The following is a 21,892-nucleotide window of genomic DNA, read 5'->3' as shown; positions in this document are numbered from 1 at the left end:
TTTTATGACGGACATACGATTTTTATATTCATTTGATATATTTAACTGATATAAAACAAATTATGCCATAAATAACAATACTGATACATCAAAGTATAAATTCAAATAGTAAGAATAATCAAAAAATCTCTCGTAAATTTTAATATACAGAAAATTATTGAAAAAATTCAAAATTGTTTGACTTTATTGATTATAAAGTACGTTGCTAAATACATTTGAAAAAAAATGTTTAAGTAAATTTAGCTGTACCAATTTCAAAGCTAAATTAATTAGAGAAAGTGGTAGTTTAAAGCATACAAATTAAGTCACAAATGGGGAAATATTTGTGTTCCTTCATATAGATTTTTAGATGTATTATTTACTGCATATAAAGTATGTATTTAAAATTTTCAATGCAATATATGTATGAACATAAAATAAAGTTCTTCATTAAAAACAAAATTTGTAATGAAATATCAACAAATCGAACAGAATTTTTGCAAACATTTGTCGCATGCAATTCGCATTACGAATATTTGATTTCGATTGCTGAGCCACTTATCGCAAGTTTTGTCACAAATATTGATTGTACATAAATTTTCCATGCCTGTGATTTCATTTTTCTATTCTTTGTGGCTAATAAAGTCAATAATTTCCTTTAATTTGTTTAACGGTAAAAGATGGCTACTGGTGTGCCACTTCGTATTTCCTTATATTACGTGCTCATTTTTTATCTACTCAACACTGAAACTTTCTTTGTTGATACAATTGTTTGATTGTAAAATTTCAATGTACATAAATAATGATATTTTAATTTGTTTTAGTGAAGGAAAAGAAAGCGTCATTTATGACGAACTCAGTTAATTCGCAATTAATTCAATTACTGATTTTTTTTAATTTAAGGGAGTATGGTGGCTAGGAGAAATAAAAATAAGAATCGATTTACTCTTGGAGGATATGTCTGTTGGTCATTATTTTTCATATATGTACTACTTTAAGAAATTTTTTGAAGATTATAAGAGCACTATGACGATAAATAAATATATTTCAATAATTTGTTTGTGCGTGAAAAGTATCGTCCATAATTTTATTAATATAATTCGGTAAATATAAATCTAAAATGCAAAAAAAAAAAATTATAAACATTTCTTAAAATGACGCTCATATATTATTTATTCTTGACATTGCAAGATGGAATAAAATAAATTCTAGTATAGCTACATTAAGATTTATCATCTATGAATATATAAAGAATTTTATAAAAATAGAAAAAATGTTTGTTATCTGTACAATTTAATATATGATAGCTATCTTAAAAACTAAGCTCTAACCTTGCTTATAATCAATCTAGACTCTTCTTACTTTTCTTTGCTGACTCATATATTCCAGGAATAGTATCAGCATTTGCTTTCCATTCTTTTTTCATTTCTTCAATGCACTTTTCAAAATCGCCAGTCTGGAAAATATGTCATTGCATCAATAATTTATATTATGAACAGTACCTAACCATTTTATAATAATATAATATAAATAAAAAAATTATGAATACCATCTTCCTTTTGTAATGCTTTTCCATTAAATGGAATAATTCTTTGACAGTCAATTGACTCTCGTCAGTTTTGTTAATCTCCACAAATGGACAGTTTGGTTGATGTTTCTTGTGTTCTTGCCTATAAACAAATCATTATCTATGTAAAGATGTCTATCCCTTTCAATAAAACAAACATTTTGTATGATGTAATGCAGTGAAATAAGATAAGTATTTGAAAAACAATAGAAAATAGTTGACCTACAAAAGGAGAGTGAAAATTCATTATTCTTTTACCATGGATCATCTTCTGGCTCCCATCCATCAAGCTGCTTACTGCACATGAAGCATTCGGCAAGATCAGGCTCATCTTCACCACCGACAGCATAAAACCCAGCAGCTGCCATGCTTTCAGGATTACAATGCTCGTCTGATTTAAAAGGCCAATGCTTGAAAGTCTGTAATCGTCCTTTTTTCCAAAACGTTGGACTAAGATTCCTTGTGAAATATTACAGAGGTTAGATTCTCACTGATCAATTATTTGTTAGCGTCATGATATTATTTAAGCTTACAACATAACAGTGAAAAAATATTTTACTACTTACTCCATTAAATTTAATGATTCAGTTTTTTGTGTCATTTTTAATTGACAAACAAATCGTTGCAAAAATTAAAATAGCACTTGGCGCGTCTTTCTACTGTTTACGCTGCTTAAACAACTCAAATTCGAACGAAACTGTCATTCGCACTGTATTAGTCAAGTGCGTAATTACGACAGGAAAGAAAATTGACGAATGATTTGTTTAAACTCAAAGTACGAGATAATTAATTAGAAAACGGTCTTTTTAGCACGGACATCTCATAAATAAAAATTGATTTTTCCTTATTTCGTGAATAATACGCTTGTGTATTTTATTTTGATTATAGTTGCGATGTATGGCGGTAAATTTAAATCTGAGGACGAATACAGCAGAAATCTATTATGCAGTGGCAATACGAAAACTACATTGGACGAACTATAACGTTGATTTTTCACGAATCAATTACGATTAATAACATGCGGGAAATTGACTGCAACTCATCAGCTCTTCTTTTCTACCCGTAATTCTCTAAGGATGAACGAATGAAGGCTCGTCTATTTTTTATTACCTCCACAGTCTGTGAATCTAGAGATTTCACTAATCAGAAATTCTCTTGGTTGAACGACGAGATAAGGGTAGTCGTTGCAGTGATTACATCTAGGTCGAATTATAATTATATTTATTCTTTAAGAATGAGAATTCTTTTCTTTTTCTTCTGCATAAAGATCAATAATTATCATTTCCGCTGCAATTAGTAAAAGTGTCGCATCCCCGTTACTTTGTCTGTTCGCTCGTTTCCAGCAGTGCCAAGTCTCTCTCGTTGCCCCAAATTAAAAGTGAGCAATAAAAAGCCAACAAAGCGAATCTCATTACTTAGACATCGAACGACAGGGCAACTTACAAAGTGAGATCGCACAGCACACGCGGTGCGAAATCCCCCTATGGACGGAGCTGCTCGACGACTGGCGTATACATCGATTTCACGAAACAACCGGCCGTCACTGCAATCCTATTAAAAAGTCGCGTCGGGGGAGACGCGCAAAGCAATATGCCCATGAACGTTCGCTTCGGTTTGACGCCTGTTTACACGGTTACCACGGCAGCCTGTTCACGGGAGAACGCTGCTTGGAATTGGCCGTGCGACTCGTTAACCTCCCTTTGCGAGTCCACCTTCGTCGACGCGAGCATGGACATTCAGGATTTGGAGCCGAGCGGGATAATCGCTTTCGACGGCGAGTGTCCTTCGTCATCCGCGGCGAGGCTGATCGTGATTATTGGCGACGTGACAGCCAACCGCTGATTGCAGGTCTGACGAAGAATGGACTGCAGCTGCACCCGGACCAGCAGCACTTCGTCTACCCGATGGGCAACAAGGTGACCATCAAGCACGTGGCGACGGGGGCGCAGAGCTTCTTGTCGGGCCACACCAACCTGATATCGGCGATGTGCATCTCGGCCTGCGGCAAGTTCGTCGCCTCCGGCCAGATCAACCATCAGGGATTCAAGGTGAGGCGACGAGCGCGAGCGCGCTTTCGGAACGTTCGTCGTGACGAGGCTGGATTTGGGGCGCGCAGACGACGGTGATAATCTGGGACTACCACGCGAGGAAGCTGCACGCGAGCCACGAGATCCACAAGGTGCGCGTGGAGGACCTGTGCTTCAGCTGCGAGGGCAGTTACCTGGTGAGCCTGGGCGGCAAGGACGACGGCAACGTGGTCATCTGGGACGTGCGCAAGGGCGACGCGGTGTGCGGTGATCGGCGCATTCTCAGCTCTCTCGCGCCGAGTCCGCCGGGCCAGGGTGAGTGAACGCGCGCGCCTGTTGCAGGTTCGTTCGCGAGCACGGAGATCGCCGGGAACGCGTACGCGCTCTGTCGCGCCAACCTGCGCGACCGGTGCTTCGTCACGGCCGGCGACCGCACGCTCAAGCTCTGGCGCGTCGACCCGCACACGCGCAAGATCAGCGGGCTCGACGTCCGGGTGGGCAAGCTGCGCAGGTGCTTCAACTGCGTGGTCGTCGACGAGAGGGACGAGCTGGCCTACTGCGGCACCACTTCCGGCGACATCGTCGTGGCCCGACTGAATTACCACCACGACTTGGAGCGCGCGGAGCCGGCGCAGCCGCCCCTGATGGTCGGCTGCTACTCCCGGATATCGAGCAGTCCCAAGAACCGCAGGCTCGGCGTCGGTGACCTGTACTCCGGCGGCGTGAGCAACCTGCTGCTGTGCAAGGCCGACCTGATGATCGTCGGCGCGGGCGACGGCACGCTCGAGCTGGTGACGATCGTCGAGGGCAAGACCAAGGCGGACGCGAGGATCAAGTGCCCGAGCACGCCGCAAATCAAGACCGTGAGTCTCGCTGGCCTCGCGCATTCTCCATCTCCTCCCCCTTCGCCTCGGCCTTCTGCGTAGATCCTGTCGGAGCACGTCCGCGGCGGCGTGACGTCGCTGCTGCTGCACAAGCAGGAGTACGCGATCGTGGGCACGAGCCTCAGCGAGATCTACCAGGTGAAGCTGGCCGACTTCGACATGCGGCTGCTGCTCACCTGCCACACCGCCGCTATCTACGACGTCGCGTTCCCGCAGTGAGTACGAAGCGGCGCCCGCTTGCCGCTTGGCCCGGCCGCAGCTCACCTCGCTCTTCGTCGCAGCAACTACTCGGAGATCTTCGCGACGGGCAGCAAGAACGACATCCGGCTGTGGCGGCTCGCCACGCAGAAGGAGCTGCTGCGCATCACGCTGCCCAACTTCGTGTGCACGAGTCTCGGCTTCTCGTGCGACGGCCGAATGCTGCTGTCCGGTGGGTAGAGGCGGTCCGCCGCACGCGCCGTCGAGTACTCACACGCCGTGGCCTCGGTTTTCAGCCTGGAACGACGGCATCGTGCGCGCCTTCGCGCCGCAGACGGGCAGGCTGCTGTTCGCGATTCTGAACGCGCACGTGAAGGCCGTGTCCGCGGTCACGCTGACGAGGGACGGCAAGAGGATCATCAGCGGCGGCTGCGACGGTCAGGTAAGTCGCCGCGGCGCGCGCGACGTACGCGTCTCACCGCTGTAATTGCGCCCCAGGTGAGAGTGTGGGAGATAGGGCCGCGAGTGCAGAGGCTGGTGTGCGTGATGAAGGAGCACCGGGGCTCGATCACCTCTCTGCACGTCAACCGCGACAGCAGCGAGGTGATCAGCTCCAGCACCGACGGCACCTGCATAGTCTGGGACCTCCAGTAAGTCTGCGCGCGCGCGCGTCAAACGCGAGCCTCGCTCACGCTTCCTCTTCGTAGGCGCTACGCGAGGAAGCAGGTCCTGATAGGCAACACCATGTACATGGACGCGTGCTTCAGTCCCAACGGCGTGCAGATTCTTACCTGCGGCACGGATCGCAAGATCACCTACTGGGAGACCCTCGACGGTTCGCTTGTGCGCGAGCTCGAGGGTTCCGGGGCCGGTGCGCTCAACAGCATCGATGTCAGCCCCGACGGCAAGTACTTCGTCACCGGTGGCAACGACAGCGTCGTCAAACTCTGGTCCTACGACGCTGGAGAGACCACTCACGTGGGAATGGGCCACGCCGCTATCATCACTGCTGTCAAGTTCAGCCCTGATGGCAAGAACATCGTGACTGTTAGTGCCGATGGTGCGATTATGATCTGGAAGAGTCCGTTCGAAGCGAAGAGTGCCGGCAGTTACGTCTCTAAAAAGTCCACGCCGAGCATCAGCACGAGATCCACTTGCAGTTTGCGGGAGGAACAGCTGAAGAAACATTTGAGCTTGGACCTTGGCGACGAGAACGTGACTGGGCTTACGCCCAGGTCGGACACCGTCGAAAGTGTTAAAGCCGTGTATAAAGGTAAAGTAATTGTTATCGCATCTGGGAGGCTTGAGGAACAGTGATTACGAACATCTGACTTTTAGGTAATACAGACAGCGCCTTGTGCAGGTGTGATCCGATTCAACCGCTACCGGACAGCTGCCGATGCAAAGCTGAAGAAGCCAAAACGCCAATAATTGAGACTACTAGGTCGTCCAAGTCGACGAAGAGTGACTGTTCTGTCAAGAGTTGCAAGTCCATCGAGAAAAGCCTAAATAATTGCAGCTTGGAACGAAAGTCCTTAGTGTAGAGTGCTTTCCTTAGAGTGACTTAGTAGTCATACTTTTTATAATAAAACACAAATAATAGCAATCAATCCTATAAATAACAATATCAATTGACCTTTTTTTGAGAAAAACATTTTCTTTTCATTATTATTGTGTGTATGGTCAATCAAATGACTCAGTTCATTTTATATGTACATGTATAAGACTTTAATATTTAATTTTTTGAATATAAAAAAATTTGTGCCTATTATCTATAGATTGCATATTACTTACTTAAATGTAAACTTAAAAAAAAGCTTCCATCATTTTAAGACAGTTCTTAAAATCTATTATTAGAACACTTCTATAGGAAAAAAAGGAAACAACACTGTAAAACAAAATAAATTATCACATAACTCTTCTTTACCACTTGAGAATATCTTGACTTGAATTCTTGCACGGAAAGCAAAACATAATCTGGCACAACTTATAGTCTGTTTTCTGCTTTTGGCATTGTTATTTTCAACCCCATGCTTGACTCTTACAATAGTGAATTATCAGTTTACCATCTGTCCCATAACAATCGTATAGATTCTTCATTGTTTGGTCTGGAGCTGGTGCAAATGCTTGATTTATGTACAAGAACTGTAAAAAAATAAATCTCATTCCTAACTTGCAATGTATAACAAGCATTCTTTCGATATATTTCATTTTTTACTTACTAATCTTTCCTCAACTCCTAACTTTATGAACTTTTTGATAAACTCAGAAATAGAACCTATAGTTTGATCAGGCTTGACAGCCCATTTCTTTTTGGTCATAATTGGAGCATCCCCAGTGGCTTTGAGCAATATTTCAACTGGAAACAAGCAGAAAAAAAATTAATAAAAAATCTCCGAATATCGATGCAAAAAAATCAATACACAATGGTTAATGCTCACTCTTTTTATCCTTTGTAGGTGCTGGAGTTGCTTCACTGTTCGCCGAAGTAGTAGAAATGTTGACATCCGAAGAAGTTTCAGCAACAGGACTCTGAGGCGGTACATCTTCGTTGGTCGTAGATTCTGGTATTTCTGCTTTTGTTTTTTCGCTGCCATTGTCAAGTGCACTGGTGGCGTCTTCTTCCTTATCAGACATTGTTTTATCTTTCACTAATATTTTTTTTCTCTTGTCTTTTGATTACAATTGCATCATGCTCACTACTTAATCGCATTACGCTTTCGATAGTAATAATTTTCTCTTCATTTTGGAATTTAGTGGACACTCAATTGTCATTCATCGACTTCTTTACCAACGATGAAGAGGAACTTTCGCAAATAGGTTATGTTCCGAATGACAGATGCACCACAAAACCACAAAACTCTAGTACTCTACTGTACCAACCAGATATTATTGCCTTAGCCTACCCACGCGTGCCTATGTATATGAGTATGAATATGTATGTGTGGTCGAATGACTTTAATAACCTCAAGGAGCTCTTGTTTCAAGATAAACCATTGAAACCTAACACTGAATGGAGACACTTGGAAATTTTTTAAAGCTTATTTTCTATCACCAAGAAGTCGCTCAATCGCTTCGTTACAACGCAAAGTGTATAAATAAGTACACTCTACAGGGACCTATCTTACCGAATCTCAGAAAAAACATCACACCAGCAACAATGTACTCACACCATTGACAAATAAATACACACAGCTGTATTGCCTTACTGCTTAAGTCATTGTGAACGATTCACGTAAAATTTAGATTGTATTTTTTGTCATGTTATTTGTACTCGTTTCGATAATATCACAATTTTAGATTAAAAATAATTTGAAACTTAAATTTATTAATTAAATAAAAATTAATTCTCGAGTAATTTACGATTGATAAGAATATTCAATCAGAATAATAGTTCAATTGACCCGAGGAGTATCAATCCTCGGCTGACGATTTGACGAGGCAAGTGTGTTGGAGAATTCAGAAGTTTGTGAAACTGCTGAGCCGCGTCTCTATATTTTGATCGTACAGGACGGCGACAAGTCCTTTTTTACATTATTGTATTAGTTTTGAACGTTAAACTTTTTAGTTTTACTAATTGCTTGTGTAATTCAATCAAGTAAATATATAATTTGATCGTTTTCATTAAATTCAAATGTGATAAGATACATTTTAACAACACCGATTTAAAAGAATAACCTCAATTACGTTCTGCTATTTTAATTATATTTTTGAGAGTGAAATACATTTAGAAAAATTAAAACTCATAGTTTTATTTTATGTTTGTAGTTTACTTATACCAAAGGTTATAGCTTTTCAGCAGTGAAAAGATTTTTTTTCATAAATGCTCCAAAAAGTGCATTGTAATCATATAGCCAAAAATAGGCGTTTGAAGCAGTTGTTAGAATGCATCTGAAATTATTCAAATGATAAACCTAAATATAATTGTTGTTTGTACATGTATTTGAATAATTTAAATAGTTCAAAATTCTAAATCTTATTTATAGCAGTTATGGCAGATATAACAATAGTGGATGGAGGAAGGATAGTGAAAATGGAGGTGGATTACAGCAATAACTGCGATACAAAAATACCAGAATGTAAAAAGTTAGCTAAAGAAGGGAAATTGCATGATGCTCTAGATCAACTTTTAGCTTTAGAAAAACTTACCAGAACTGTAAGTGTAGCTTTATAATTCATAATTTTCAGGCATTATTACTATAGATATATTTTTCAATGAGCTGTTTATTGTTTTGTAGGCCTCAGACATGGTATCAACATCTAGGGTTCTCATAGCAATTGTAGAGATATGTTTTGAAGCAAAGAATTGGGCTGCCCTGAATGAACATATTGTTCTTTTGTCGAAAAGGAGATCACAATTGAAGCAAGCTGTTACAAAAATGGTACAAGAATGCTGTAATTACATTGACAAAACTCCAGATAGAGAAACTATGATTAAGCTCATAGAAACCTTACGATCTGTTACCGAAGGCAAGGTAGGATATCAATGGTTATTTTTTAATAATTCTTTAGAGTGACAGTGTTAACAAATTTTTGTTTTCAGATCTACGTTGAAGTTGAAAGAGCAAGATTAACTCATAAGTTAGCAAAATTGAAAGAGGAGGATGGTGATGTATCTGGTGCAGCTACAGTAATGCTGGAATTACAGGTGGAAACCTACGGTAGCATGACAAGAAAAGAGAAAGCTTCTTTAATACTGGAACAGATCCGTCTTTGTTTGATAAAGAACGATTTTGTGCGCACCCAAATTATAGCTAAGAAAATAAATATCAAATTTTTCGAGGACGAAAACGATGAGGAGACACAAGCACTAAAATTGAAATACTATGAGTAAGAGTCAAAATTACAGAATATATCTTGAAATGAAATTACAGTTTTTTTAATAATCGCATATTATTTTTTTTAAATTTCAGATTGATGATGGAATTGGCCCGTCACGAGGGTTGGTATTTAGAACTTTGCCGTCATAACAGAGCAATTTTGGAAACTCCTACTATCAAGGCTGATGCGGAGAGAAGGCATATCGCTCTGTCTCGAGCTGTTTTGTATCTCATCCTTGCTCCACACGAACCTGAACAAGCTGATCTTACGCACAGATTGTTGGCTGATAAACTTCTTGAAGAGATTCCGATTTACAGGTACGTATTTTGTTTTGTCATGACTGTGACAATTTGTAATTGAGCATTGAATATTTTACGTTACTGATTTAGAGAGCTTTTACGGCTGTTTGTTAATCCTGAGCTGATAAAATGGTCTGGTCTATGCGAGATTTACGAGAAGAACTTACGCTCGACCGAAGTATTTTCCTCGAATACAGAAGAAGGACGTAAGCGCTGGGGTGAACTGAGGAATCGAGTAGTCGAACATGTAAGTATTGCTTTTTAAGATTTAATTTTTTTAATTAGAATATGTTCCATTGTGACAGATTTTTATAATAAATTAATATTTATAGAACATCAGAATAATGGCCAAATACTATACACGAATTACCCTTACCCGCATGGCCGAGCTTCTGGACTTACCATTGGATGAAACTGAGCAATGTCTCTGTCGGCTTGTTGAGACTGGAGTAATTAGTGCTCGTACCGATCGACCTGCCGGTGTCGTACGTTTCACAAGAACACAAGAACCAGCTGCTTTACTCGACGAGTGGGCAAGTTCATTGTCGAAGCTCATGAGCCTCGTCAACAATACTACTCACTTGATCCACCAAGAAGAAATGCTTGCCAGCGCCAAAGCGTGAATGGCTAAATCCTACTACTATTATTCTTACACAACTATTCTGCCGTGGGACTGTTTTCCTTTTCCTTTTTTTTCACCGATACACCAACACAACACACAACGCTCGCGCTTTACTTTTTCCTTCTTGTGTCATTATTTGATTAACGTGCAGAATTTAAAGTAACAACTATTACATGTTATTTAATAATAAAATCAACGTAAATTTATTTGAGTTTGTATTTATTTGTTGTCTAGATCCTTCTTTGCAATATGAATTCTTTTACTTAACTACTGTGATCATTGCTCTTTTCATAGAAAATGTGTCATGCTTGATCCAATATTTAAATCTATAAAGTTTTTAAAGTGATGTAATTGTACGAGACATTGAAATCTTGGATTTTATTTATATTTATATTATATTATATTTATAGGGAACTCAATCGCTTTGACATTTCGAAATGCCATAAATATCATAGCATACACAAATGGTTGACAAATAATTTCTTTGGATCAAGTTCTGCGAGAGCATGCAAAAAATAACATCGTAAAAGTTCAGTAGATTTGTACATCAAGCAAAAATGCTGACGATCGACAATATTGATATGTGCATAACTGATACATCGTCGTCGTTTTTACAAACTGAATTGAATCGATATTGCCGACAACGGTATCCGTAAACTCGGCGCACCGGATATTGTACATATTTCTACACAACAAAAGCCACTGCATCGCGTTCGAATCGTTGACGAAAGCTTTAGCAAAGCGTAACCATCAAGTCGACGTAAACGCTCACTATCCTATTAACTAGATCGTTTCTAGATTCACTTGTCTTAATTTAAACAAGTGGAATTTATATTAAGATTAACAACGAATAGTCTATTTGTTAAATTTAATGAAAACAACAATAGAGTTTAGTCTTGGGTCATTGTTTTGGTAAGAATGTAATTTGTGTAAGATGTAATTTTGTGCTTGTGATGAGTGTCATTGTTATATTTTTCGACTGACAACTCATCTTAACATTGAAATATTTATCGATCATGAAGGACTGGGTGGGGTTCGCATAACTTTTTGTTACGGAACTATTTGTAAAAATACGATTTTTCTTCTACAAGTTTTTTTTATTAATAAAATGAGAACAAAACTTGTTGATAATCTAATAAAGATGAAATTTCAATTTATTTTAATTTTTCCAAAGATACTACGTATGAGATAAACTTATAAGAAATCACTGTTTAATAAAAGACTGCGTATTTTATATTTGTTTTATTATAATAATTATATACAAAACATCACATGGAATAATAAAAATTAAGTTGGCGACTTCGTTAAACTGGTATTCAGTAATTGAAGAGGGTGATATTTGCTCGTGACTGAGCACTTGTGGTGTTTACAAAATGAATCATGTACACAGAATCATCAAATTTTAATCTCACTTTAGATATTAATTTGCGCATGTAAGGTTTATCATAAGACACAACAATGGCGTTCGTTTTCTTTCCCTATAAAAATATACGTTTTCAGAAGTACACGTACATATTCGAACTGTGTGCACTTTTGCGTTGCGTCACTCGTTTAAAATAGCTATAGTTACATAAACTCAACACATGGTCAGCAATTATTCCGACGAGCCTTTATCCGCATAGCTGAGGCTCAAAAGTAAGTTAAAAGAGCATTTAAGTGTAATTGCCCGTAATGAAAAAAGAACGAATTTGTGTGCACCATTGGAAAGAAAGAAACAAAATCTGCTCGAGGCGTTATTCTCGAGTCTGATCGTTTGTTCAGCATCGACTTAATACTGTTTCGAATTAGTGGTTCATTATAAATCGCTAAATCGCATTTGATCTTCGTCGCCCCTTCCCTCCTTGTTAAAATTATATACGAAGAGGAAAATCTGTGCATCATCTTAGTACGTAAGGCATTAATAGCAGCAGTCTTAAGATTTATGCGGTATATATAATACAAAAATACGCAGCCATTATCATTTTGGCTTTTTCATTTTTAATTACCTATGTACAAAGTTGTCTCTTAAGCGACTGTAGGAGTTGGATTAATCAATAAGAGAAAGAAAAACAAACGAAAAAGCATCGCCTACGAAGTAAATATCCGCGTGATATAAATCATAGTCTCTCGCTCGCACACATTTATTCGCGCAGTTATCAGCAGTGACAAACGTCGTGTTTTTTCGATCGCGAGGAGAAAACTTTCACCTCGTTCGCGCACTTCGGCGTGGACAAAACTTAAGGGTTACATTGTATATAAAAAGGCACTTAAGTAAGTAAGTTGTGTCATACATCATCATCATGGCTTGCAAGCTGGCCTCGGCGCATCCACCGTCGTGGTCATGTTATCGGCAGTGCTGCACGGCTTTGCGTCTGAAAGAAGAGGCAGACACGTGAGAGAAGGCAGTCGTGGCGAAGCTCGCACGCTCTCGCGTGATTGCCGTTGCTACGAAGGGGGTTGGCTTAATTTGTAAGTCTGTCGTGGCAAGGGAGTCGTACGGACTGTGGGATTCGAGAATCGCAAAGAACTCGTTTAACAATTAAATGTAAATTGGCGGTTTGCACGACCGAGAATGAACGTTGATTTCGAGCTGCGCGCGTGAGTTTCATTGCCTTAGCGATATTTTTTCTCGAGTTATCTCTGTCGGCACGTGGACTGTCGTCGGATAAAAAAAAATAGTTCGAAATCGCGAAGTAATGAACGAGGAATTTGCACTGCGTTTCGAAAGATATTGTGACGAACGGGCACGTGTTTGATAAGGCGTTCCCAATTTCAAAACGCAGATTTCTCGTCAATTTCCAGCCGGATGCACTTCTTTTTCATTTTGAAAACAACGAACTTTACTTCGCGTCTTCGTTTTAACACAAATTTCTCGCTGTAATACGGCTTACCGGTATGAATATTTATTGCGCTTTAAAATCATAATTTCCATTGAACCTTCGCGACCAACTTGAGCTTCATTGCGGAAGACGAGGCTCCACGTTTCCTCTCAAAGCAAGGATATTTTCTTCTCGACCACGGTCAAAATGAAATTTAAACGACGATATATCTGAACGCACGCAGACAACCAGCAAAACAAAGAAACACAACGTCAAGAAGATCTGCTAGGCTGAGAAAAGCGCACGGCATTGTCGTACGGACAAATCACAATCGCAGGATCCTTTACGTAAGGAGTTATCGCGTTGCTTCTTTTCCAACATCCGCCGCGAATTTCAAACTTTGCCGGGTGAAAGTTCTTGAGGATGGAATAACGAAAGTGAAAGCAGCGGTGGCGTCGGCGGCAAGAAAAAAGAAAGAAAACAGTTGGCGTGGCGCGCGAAATTAGCCGAGGATGAAATTTGAGTGGGATTACCGACGCGGAATACCGAGGAGGCGCGTTATTACGGCGATTGGCGAAACAATTCCGATTCAATGTAAATCTCGCCGCCGTGGCCTGCCGTCGTTCAGGCCTTGGTCATGCGACGCGTGGAGCGCGCTCGTTCGGTCGGTTTGTCCGGGGCGCGAGAGGAGAGGAAGAGCGCCGTGCCTTGTTGCTGGAGCAGGGCCACGGCTTCGGCGTAGGTGGGCGGTGGCAGCTCCGTCTGATGTATGAGCGGACCTTGACTTTGCGCGATGGCCTCGTAGGCCGGCGGCCCCGGCGTCATGCTGCCCGACGACGACAACGCCTGCCCGCTGCCGAAGCCCTGCAGGTGCTGCTGAAAAGACAAGACAAATCATTTGGTGACGGTGCCGGGTGACAGTTCGACGTTGACATCGCGGATCGTTCGATATCCAGGCAATGGTACAGCGCGGAACGCCTCGTAATCTCGCGCGAACGCCGGGGAACAGGACAAAAAGTCGCTCTGCAATTGAAATCGTACGCGCGAGCGAGATTTCCCGCAAGCTCGGCGAACAGACGGCCGATTGTGAGAGAGTTTCGTCGAGAGCTGCATCGAATCAACGCATCTGCGCTCGGACGAGAGTTGCGCGACCGACAGCATCCCACGCGTACGAGGATCCGATTGCGTGCCGCGCTGCGCCAGTTCGACCACCGTCAGAGCCGTCTCGCGCTTCCTGTAAAAGTCGCTCGACGCGACCAAGTCCGCGAGGCGCGTACGAACCAGAGCTTCGATTGCTCGACGTTATTATGCAACGATACCGGTTTCCGAGCGATGATGCGCGCACCGCAAACTTCGAGATAAACGGATACGTATAACGCGCGCACGCCGCCTTTAACTGTCGCGCTCCTTTTTACTCTCTCCGAAGAGCTCTTTGTTCCTCAATGAAATCATTCCTGTGTGATTTCGCGACGTCTCTTCGGAAATGCACGTCGCTGCTCAAGTGACGAAAGAAATTTCGATTGCCGAAACGCCGCGGCGGCTATGTTTCGTCGCTATGCCCGATGATTTGGCCCAAAGATAACTGTCGATCGACGCGCGCACGTCGCCTCCTCCTCGCCGGCGTAGCGACGGATTGGTGTCGGGCGGGGATTCTCACGTTCGGTGCGTGTGTAAGGCGATATCGATTCGATTGTCGCGGGCTTAACGAGCAATCAGGTCGTGAAACCCGGAACGCGCGGAAAAAAAAAAAAAATTAAAAAAAATAAATCCGACACGGACAACCGTTGTGCGCGATCGTTCGCGGCTTTTGTACTATACCGAGTGTGTAATAACGCGATAGCGGTACACTAGTTTTTTTTTTTTTTTTTCTCGGTAACACTGTGACGTGTGAATGCGGATGATATCTTTTCTCGAATTCTTTATCCTTGCGGTGCGCCATGTTGTTTAACACTATTCGCGCAAAAAAAAAGGCAATCAGGCAGCGGATTTTCCGTGGCGCGAAAGGTTCCTACGATGACGACGACGATGTCTTTCGGTCTTTCGTAGTTAGAAACGCACAATGTCCGTCTCCAAAGTGTAGAAAGTCTCTTTTTTTTTTCACGGAGAAGTGAATTTCACTCGACAGATTCAAATCCAGACTCGCGCTAATAAACATTAGATAAACTCTTTATCTCGTGTCATAAGCTTTTCCGTGGCACTCGCGCCAGGCAATAAAGTGTGTAAACGATAATGAAAGAAAAAACGAGAATAAGAAGAAGAGACAAGCCAATATATTTTGTCCACTTCCGTGCGAACAAAAAAATCCTACAAATCTATAATTTTCTAATTGTCGCCGTTAATTCAGAGTTGTTTTTTCTCTTAATTAGGTAAACAGGTTCTCAATTGGGCCATAGAAAGAAAAGTGAAAAGAGAGGCAGAGGTAGTATCAAGTGAAAAGTGGGGTATTTGTACAAATTTTTTCTTGAACGGTTTACATTCACTTGAACTTGAAGCATTGAAAAACGCGTCGGCTGACAATTGATTGAATCAGAAATTTATAAGGAAAGATTAGTCCAATCATTTCAGATAAAAATGTCTTGTAATTAATCATTTGAACAAAAGCTACCTGAATTAAATATTTCAATCAGAGCCAAATGTCACGTATAGTTTTTTCCACAAACAATTCACTTTGTGGTTTCTGATGTCAGACTTTCAATTAACATTGATAAACTTTGATCACTTATAGACACTTTAAGATACTTGAGGAGATATAATAATAATAGGCAATAACTTGAGCAGTAATGACCTTCTACATACTTGTTAAAAATTCTTATTCAGCAGGATTGACAAAAGATGATTGGTTTTAATGTATGCAAACATTTGATAAAACAATGACACACTTTTATTATTGCCAATCATCGAAAAACACAACAATATCTGATGTTCACTTCGAACTTCTAACAAAATGAAAAACTTTATGCTTACCCTAAATAGTTGTCGCTGGTGGATGATCATTTGAATAACTGATTTTCTTCTGAGGTAGAGTATACACTTGACTGCAACCATGATGCCCGAGCATATGAAAATTGGTCCTACCAACCACATGTGTCCCAAGTGTGAGAATATATGACCATCAACGACATCTCCTAATGCCAAAACAGTGATGGCAGTGCCAATGGTGCATAGTACAATGCTAAGTGCTAAGTAACTGTAACTGGTGCAGTCGCACTTGCCAAAGGTAGTTGGCTCCTCGTATCTTTCCTCGATCTGTCGGAGTCTGTTAGAGAGGTAAGGGCTTTCGAAGAGAGAGGCCATGTTCTTCTTGATCTAAGCTAGAAATAGCAACAGCATGCCCAACCAGTGTGTGCATCAGATTAAGATAATCTGGGGCTGCAAAGATATCCTCCTTAGATACACTTCCTAGAGAATAAAAAATCTCACAAACTACTGTTGTGAAGAGGCGAAGTGCAAAACTAAAAATAACTTGCTCTCACTCTCTCACTCCGTCTTATTCGTGCGACAAGCACGATCGAACTCTCGAATGAACAAAAAAACAACGATAATGAAAACAGCTTCAACGAAAACGAAAAAAACCGAGTGAGAAAGAGAGAGAGAGAGAGAGAGAGAGAGAGAGAGAAGAGAGACAGAGAGAGAAGGAACGCACGTTCGCAGCACAACACTTGCACTAAAAATACACCTTGCAGAAAGTTCAAGTGTACGTACACTTGGCTTCACGCAACACGTACCTTACATACACGGTGCATCCTTAGTGCGGATGCCTTTTTGCGTATATAATTTTTATTATTCTTCTCTTCCTCTTCACGGAATCGCTCAGCTGGGCGTCGCGTAAGAAACGCGATCGCACGCCTTGTTGTGCTACTCCTGCCAGCTTTCACGTATAAACCCCAAAATGCGATTGCCTCGTGTTTACACCTTGCCGCCTGGTTTTGCATACATTAAACACTCACACTACGATACACGTGTCTCGCACGACAATCTCGCCTGGTAACTTTGAAATTTTTCGACGGATATGTGTGCGCGGCGCACACGCAGTAGCTATCAATTCAGCTCACGCGAGCCTCGCTCTTGAAGGCTGATCGCGCGAGTGGCGAGTGCGCCCGGTTCTCATTTGCGGCGACTTTTTGCACTTTGCCGTTAAACGACCGTATGTTACGTTGCTTACTCGGTATTTTACTTTGGCTCGACATTCACACACTTAATTATTGAGAAATACAGCAATGATTATATTTTGCAACGTTACATTTATTCCTTTATCAGTTGGTTGTGAAACAATTTTATTTTCGAGAAGATTACATTTGGATTATCTTATGAATTGCATTTTGGAGCAGACGAAAACATTATTCGGGGCCACGCATAACAGACAACTATATCATTATGTGCCTGTGAATCATTTTGCACGACAAAATACAGTGTGCGCATGCGCTGCACAGATCATCGTTCCGTCACTTTACCTTTAGACGGAAAAGGCAGTAGTAATACAGAGTACTTTTGCGTGAATACGTGCAAATTGTGTTATCGAATTATTGCAAAATACAGAAGCTTGTCGTCTGGCACTTGCCATCGAGGAATTGATTAGCCACTACTCAGTTTATAAATGATTAGCTGAAACAATGTCTCGTCTGGTTACTGCTAACTGCTTGCTAGCTACAATTGCCTGTCTACTGTGGCAAAGTGAGAGTTTTTTACTTTTTCTTATTTTATTCGTTGCAATTTTAATACGTTGCATCCATTAGTTGTACACATTTATAGAAGCAATTTGGAATATTCCATGTAATTCTGTTATATATGTCTATATATATAGCTGAAGCTTATGGAGACGTAAAACTGACGAGCGATGGACCTGCAGTACTAGGGAGTGTTGTCACCTTCAAAGCAGAGGTGGTTGATAGCAACGGGGAAGTACCACCAGGAAAGTTCGGTTTTACATGGCACGATGATGCCCTCCGTCCTCATAAAAATAAGGTGATTTTAGAAATAATCTATAGTATGAAGCATCCTTGCAAGTCTCTAATTAATGTTGATCGATATAGTTAGTGATAAGTGCCCTGATTGAAATCACAACTAACTGTATTTTTTATTTGATTTCAGACTGATTCAACAACAAATACTATAAGCTATTTCAGAGTAGAATACAAAGCTCCAGAATATCATGTAGGTGTTTATCACATGGAAGTAATTGTTTGCAATTGGATACTAGGTGGTTTGTTTTGTCCTGAATATGCCAGCAGAAGGATACAGATTCGAGTTAGTTGTGAGTAATTATTATATATTAAACAACCATCTTCTAGAGTAAGATTTGAAATTATTTTTTTATCTGTTTTACAGCCAATCTCAATGGAAACCTGCATATAGAACAAAACAACAAAACTATGGAGGGTAAATTTATATCAACTAGCAATGAAACGCATTTATCGGTGGATTTACGTCAAGGAGATTATGATTACATCACGAGTACAGCCACCTCGATATTGACCTACTGGTTTATTGATTGCAAGCCTTTCAATTACACTACTGATATGAAATTTAATTATAATTTTACCAAACCTAGTGAATTTCATACCATACAAGCTCTGGTGATAGCTTCTTATGATCAGCCAGTAACAACAACGATAGCACCAACTACTACTACCAGCACCACATCTTCACCAGTAAATCTAACAATTCCAGTTCCATCTAATTCTAATTCTTCTATAATTACAACCACAACTACCACTGCTATCACAACTACTACTACTACACCTACTACTACTACAATCACAACAGCTAAGCCAACTGAGAGTTCAAATGAAACAGCGGTTTTAGGAAATCTTACATTCCCATTTGTATGTGGCTCGACTATTATTCCAATTACGAACAAAACATATGGTTACTTTCAGAAGGAAGTTAATACAAGAGGTACTGATAACGTTCTATTTTTAAATACACTAACATATTCATTTATAATGACTATAATAATCTCTTTTTTCTGTTTACAGCTCCTATTTCCAAGCTAAATATTGAAGGTGCAACGTATATCGATGCGTTCCAAGAACTTCAGTTGACACTCACATGGAATGGTACGCCTCCATTTTACCAATGCATTGAACTTCATACAGGAACATACAATGTTACTGGCAATGAAACTTGTGATAGTAGCAGAGGTACCAAACTAGATGTTTATCAATATAAATTCTCCCATTTCTTCTTTGATTATCTGGAATGGACTGTATTGATAATTCTTAGCAACGACATAAGCACAGAAGTTCATCCTGTGGCTGTAAATATTGTTAAAAGTAAGTTTTTGACATTTGATATTGAAAATCATTGTATAACATATTGAGTGCTATTCTGTATGCTGATTATGTAACTAAAATTCGAAACAATATAAGAACCATTATAGAGTGAAAATTATTGCCTGTATAGCACTTGATGTGTAGACGTCAATTATTGTCAAAATAACGAGTCACTAGATGACAATGAAAAGATGTCTGTATTTTTTTCTCGGCCATTACCGAGAGAAAAAAATGATTCTTCCGTGTCTCAAGTTCACTTAATCACTAACAATTTTTCAATTGTTCCTGAGCAGAAGTACCACAGCCACAGTTATCAGTGATAGTGGTGCCAGTCTCGTGTTCCCTAGTAGCCATTGTGGTGGTAATCTTTGGTATCGCTTACTGGGTACAAAGCAGAGCTCGTTTCACGGTCGAAGTGGCGGATTTTGATTTCGGACAGAGCAATACTGACATGGAATACAAGACCTTCACCGAACGGCTACGCGACTCATTCAATAACGCTGTAAGACCCGGACAACAAAGTCTCTTAGGCAAACGGTCACCTACTTACGGGAGCATGAACAACTGAAATGAAGCACTTGAACTTTCAGACTTTTGATGAACTCACCTTTTTGAAAAAATGCAAGCAAACTATTATCTTTAGTTTTTTTCGTTATATTTTCTTTTGTATTTAATTTTATTGTTTGTTGAACTGTTCTGCGCTGCTTCAAAATTGGTGGCTAGTGCATGAATTATGAGACAAAAAAATGTTATTGAATAATTTTTTTTGGCTTTACTTTTTGTATTAATTTTGATCTAAATTTATAATTAATCTCGTCAAGTTTTTTGATGAAAATATGTCGCTTTTATATTTCAAAATTTTTCAGAATCTAATAGTGCTAACATTAACTCATTATGAGTAATTTACATTTACTCATTAACATTCAATTAATGAGCTTTTTCTGAGCTCATTAATTGAATATTAATGTTAATGTATATTTTTTTATTTCCAATTATTGCTTCAGTAATCGTAAATGTTTGTATTATCAGATGTCTGGTAAAATATTTATTCTGAATTTCAGAATAGCTTATTTTGTACATGGCACTTTTATATTCTTGAAACTTTATCAAATATTACGGTTGCAAAATATTTATACAGCTTTTGCGATAATTCGTTGAACTGATAATAAAAATAGTATTTTATTTATAACCGAAAGAAGCATTTTAACATACTATTTACGTGCACGTACTGTTTTTGCACAATTATATTCACAATTGAAAAGCTTTTTTCAAAATCACAAAAGCTATAGGTTACCAAAAATTAGAATATCATAGCAGGTTATCAGTTGCCACTTTATATGTGCTGAAAGCATCAAAAACAAACATTTCAATGGCTGATTAAAGTGGTATTTGCTTTATAGGGCTACAAACAGCTGGATGAGAATAAAGACAACGCGCAATGACAAAATAATGAAAAGGCAAAGCAACAGCGGTGAACGCAATTAAAGAAAATAAATAAATGAACCAGAAGACATTACAGTTTCCACAATTTTGGGCACAGTATTATCAGAGCAGATTTAAGCGTGTTACCAGCCGGTACGCAAATCGTCGCTATAACACATTGAAGAAGAAAAATTGTACATAATGAATGGAAAGGCAACCTATAGGCTGTGAGTGTGACGATAAGAGAAAAAAAAGGCGTACGTAATAATTGTTAATACCGAGTGATAACGTACGCATATATCGACGTGAATGTTTTCTAGGCGAACGTTTTTATCGCCGAAATTCTCCTTTCCGAATCTCTTTAAAAAAAGTATCTTCGATTATTAAGAGTGTTTGTTTTTCAACGGTGTATGGCTTCGAAACATACAAGCTAATATGCATCCATTTTTTATGGTAAAACTTTACCATATATAAGCGGTTGTTTCTAGTTTTTTTATTTTTCATAATATTAATGTTGATATATATACACTGTACATTTGTAATACATCATTGCACTGTTTATCACTTAAGTCAATCAAAAGAAAGCGGAAGAGAGTGCAATTGAAATATATATTTTTATTATTTATGATACAATAAAAAATAAATATCAATCAGACGTGTACGAATCGTAAAAAGCTATCGAATCGTCTATCGTAACTGATGAAAATTATTACTCACGCAAAAATAATGGAGTAGAAAAAAAATTGTTGAAAATAAAAGTCGAAGCATTCATTCGCAAATAAACAATGATGAAGCTGAACTCAACGAGTCTAATTCTAGCGAACCCAACACAAAAGGCAGACCCTCGACACCACAAAGTCCGTCGCACGCGTCTGCGTGCAAATCCCCCTTGAAGCTTGTTATTCCTCATCAGTGGACAATTATCAGTTGTTCGTCAATCAATGGCGCATTCACCCTGCACTCCCTTTTATGAACGTTTCTTTTTCTCTTTCTTTAGTCTCAT

General features: G+C 39.9%; 6 protein-coding genes across 10 annotated transcripts; 3 read left to right on the top strand and 3 right to left on the bottom strand.

The window, feature by feature from the left end:
* Positions 1-178: 178 nt before the first annotated feature.
* LOC131664418 (baculoviral IAP repeat-containing protein 5) lies at positions 179-2,265 on the bottom strand. Its single transcript, XM_058935475.1, has 4 exons — positions 2,113-2,265; positions 1,805-2,005; positions 1,529-1,649; positions 179-1,435 (listed from the first exon to the last, which is right to left on the bottom strand). The coding sequence occupies exons 1-4, from the start codon at positions 2,145-2,147 to the stop codon at positions 1,322-1,324; spliced, it is 471 nt and encodes a 156-aa protein (XP_058791458.1). The 5' UTR covers positions 2,148-2,265; the 3' UTR covers positions 179-1,321.
* A 1,009-nt stretch (positions 2,266-3,274) lies between these two features.
* Positions 3,275-6,227, top strand: LOC131664417 (cilia- and flagella-associated protein 52). Its single transcript, XM_058935474.1, has 10 exons — positions 3,275-3,320; positions 3,395-3,594; positions 3,663-3,840; positions 3,916-4,436; positions 4,500-4,672; positions 4,739-4,887; positions 4,952-5,097; positions 5,154-5,305; positions 5,363-5,928; positions 5,994-6,227. The coding sequence occupies exons 1-10, from the start codon at positions 3,275-3,277 to the stop codon at positions 6,197-6,199; spliced, it is 2,337 nt and encodes a 778-aa protein (XP_058791457.1). The 3' UTR covers positions 6,200-6,227.
* A 142-nt stretch (positions 6,228-6,369) lies between these two features.
* On the bottom strand, positions 6,370-7,799 carry LOC131664419 (autophagy protein 12-like). Its single transcript, XM_058935476.1, has 3 exons — positions 7,097-7,799; positions 6,878-7,014; positions 6,370-6,800 (listed from the first exon to the last, which is right to left on the bottom strand). The coding sequence occupies exons 1-3, from the start codon at positions 7,290-7,292 to the stop codon at positions 6,678-6,680; spliced, it is 456 nt and encodes a 151-aa protein (XP_058791459.1). The 5' UTR covers positions 7,293-7,799; the 3' UTR covers positions 6,370-6,677.
* Positions 7,800-8,115: 316 nt separating this feature from the next.
* Positions 8,116-10,558, top strand: LOC131664448 (26S proteasome non-ATPase regulatory subunit 12). 2 transcript variants are annotated; one of them, XM_058935539.1, is made up of 7 exons: positions 8,116-8,253; positions 8,642-8,811; positions 8,894-9,130; positions 9,199-9,485; positions 9,569-9,793; positions 9,866-10,022; positions 10,108-10,557. In XM_058935539.1, the coding sequence occupies exons 2-7, from the start codon at positions 8,647-8,649 to the stop codon at positions 10,396-10,398; spliced, it is 1,362 nt and encodes a 453-aa protein (XP_058791522.1). In that variant the 5' UTR covers positions 8,116-8,253; positions 8,642-8,646; the 3' UTR covers positions 10,399-10,557. The 2 variants fall into 2 exon arrangements, with proteins under 2 accessions (XP_058791522.1, XP_058791523.1); XM_058935540.1 differs by having other exon boundaries at positions 8,158-8,253; positions 8,645-8,811; positions 10,108-10,558.
* Positions 10,559-10,733: 175 nt separating this feature from the next.
* Positions 10,734-17,269, bottom strand: LOC131664449 (uncharacterized). 3 transcript variants are annotated; one of them, XM_058935542.1, is made up of 4 exons: positions 16,921-17,269; positions 16,160-16,594; positions 13,903-14,071; positions 10,734-12,748 (listed from the first exon to the last, which is right to left on the bottom strand). In XM_058935542.1, exons 2-4 carry the CDS (start codon positions 16,487-16,489, stop codon positions 12,675-12,677), a joined length of 573 nt encoding a protein of 190 aa, XP_058791525.1. In that variant the 5' UTR covers positions 16,490-16,594; positions 16,921-17,269; the 3' UTR covers positions 10,734-12,674. The 3 variants fall into 3 exon arrangements, with proteins under 3 accessions (XP_058791525.1, XP_058791527.1, XP_058791526.1); XM_058935544.1 differs by having other exon boundaries at positions 13,903-14,068; XM_058935543.1 differs by having other exon boundaries at positions 16,160-16,564.
* A 388-nt stretch (positions 17,270-17,657) lies between these two features.
* LOC131664447 (uncharacterized) lies at positions 17,658-21,704 on the top strand. Of its 2 annotated transcripts, none has more exons than XR_009301936.1 (7): positions 17,658-17,866; positions 17,997-18,157; positions 18,284-18,446; positions 18,521-19,090; positions 19,171-19,467; positions 19,761-20,088; positions 20,868-21,704. XR_009301936.1 is itself a non-coding variant. In XM_058935538.1 (7 exons), exons 1-7 carry the CDS (start codon positions 17,806-17,808, stop codon positions 20,907-20,909), a joined length of 1,503 nt encoding a protein of 500 aa, XP_058791521.1. In that variant the 5' UTR covers positions 17,658-17,805; the 3' UTR covers positions 20,910-21,703. The 2 variants fall into 2 exon arrangements, 1 of the variants encoding a protein (XP_058791521.1); XM_058935538.1 differs by having other exon boundaries at positions 19,761-19,969; positions 20,868-21,703.
* Positions 21,705-21,892: the final 188 nt, after the last annotated feature.

The sequence above is a fragment of the Phymastichus coffea genome, unplaced genomic scaffold (assembly GCF_024137745.1).
Source record: "Phymastichus coffea isolate CEN01 unplaced genomic scaffold, Cenicafe_Pcof_1.1 PCOF00044, whole genome shotgun sequence".
NCBI classification, from domain to species: domain Eukaryota; kingdom Metazoa; phylum Arthropoda; class Insecta; order Hymenoptera; family Eulophidae; genus Phymastichus; species Phymastichus coffea.
This window is presented reverse-complemented; position numbering and strand designations above follow the sequence as displayed.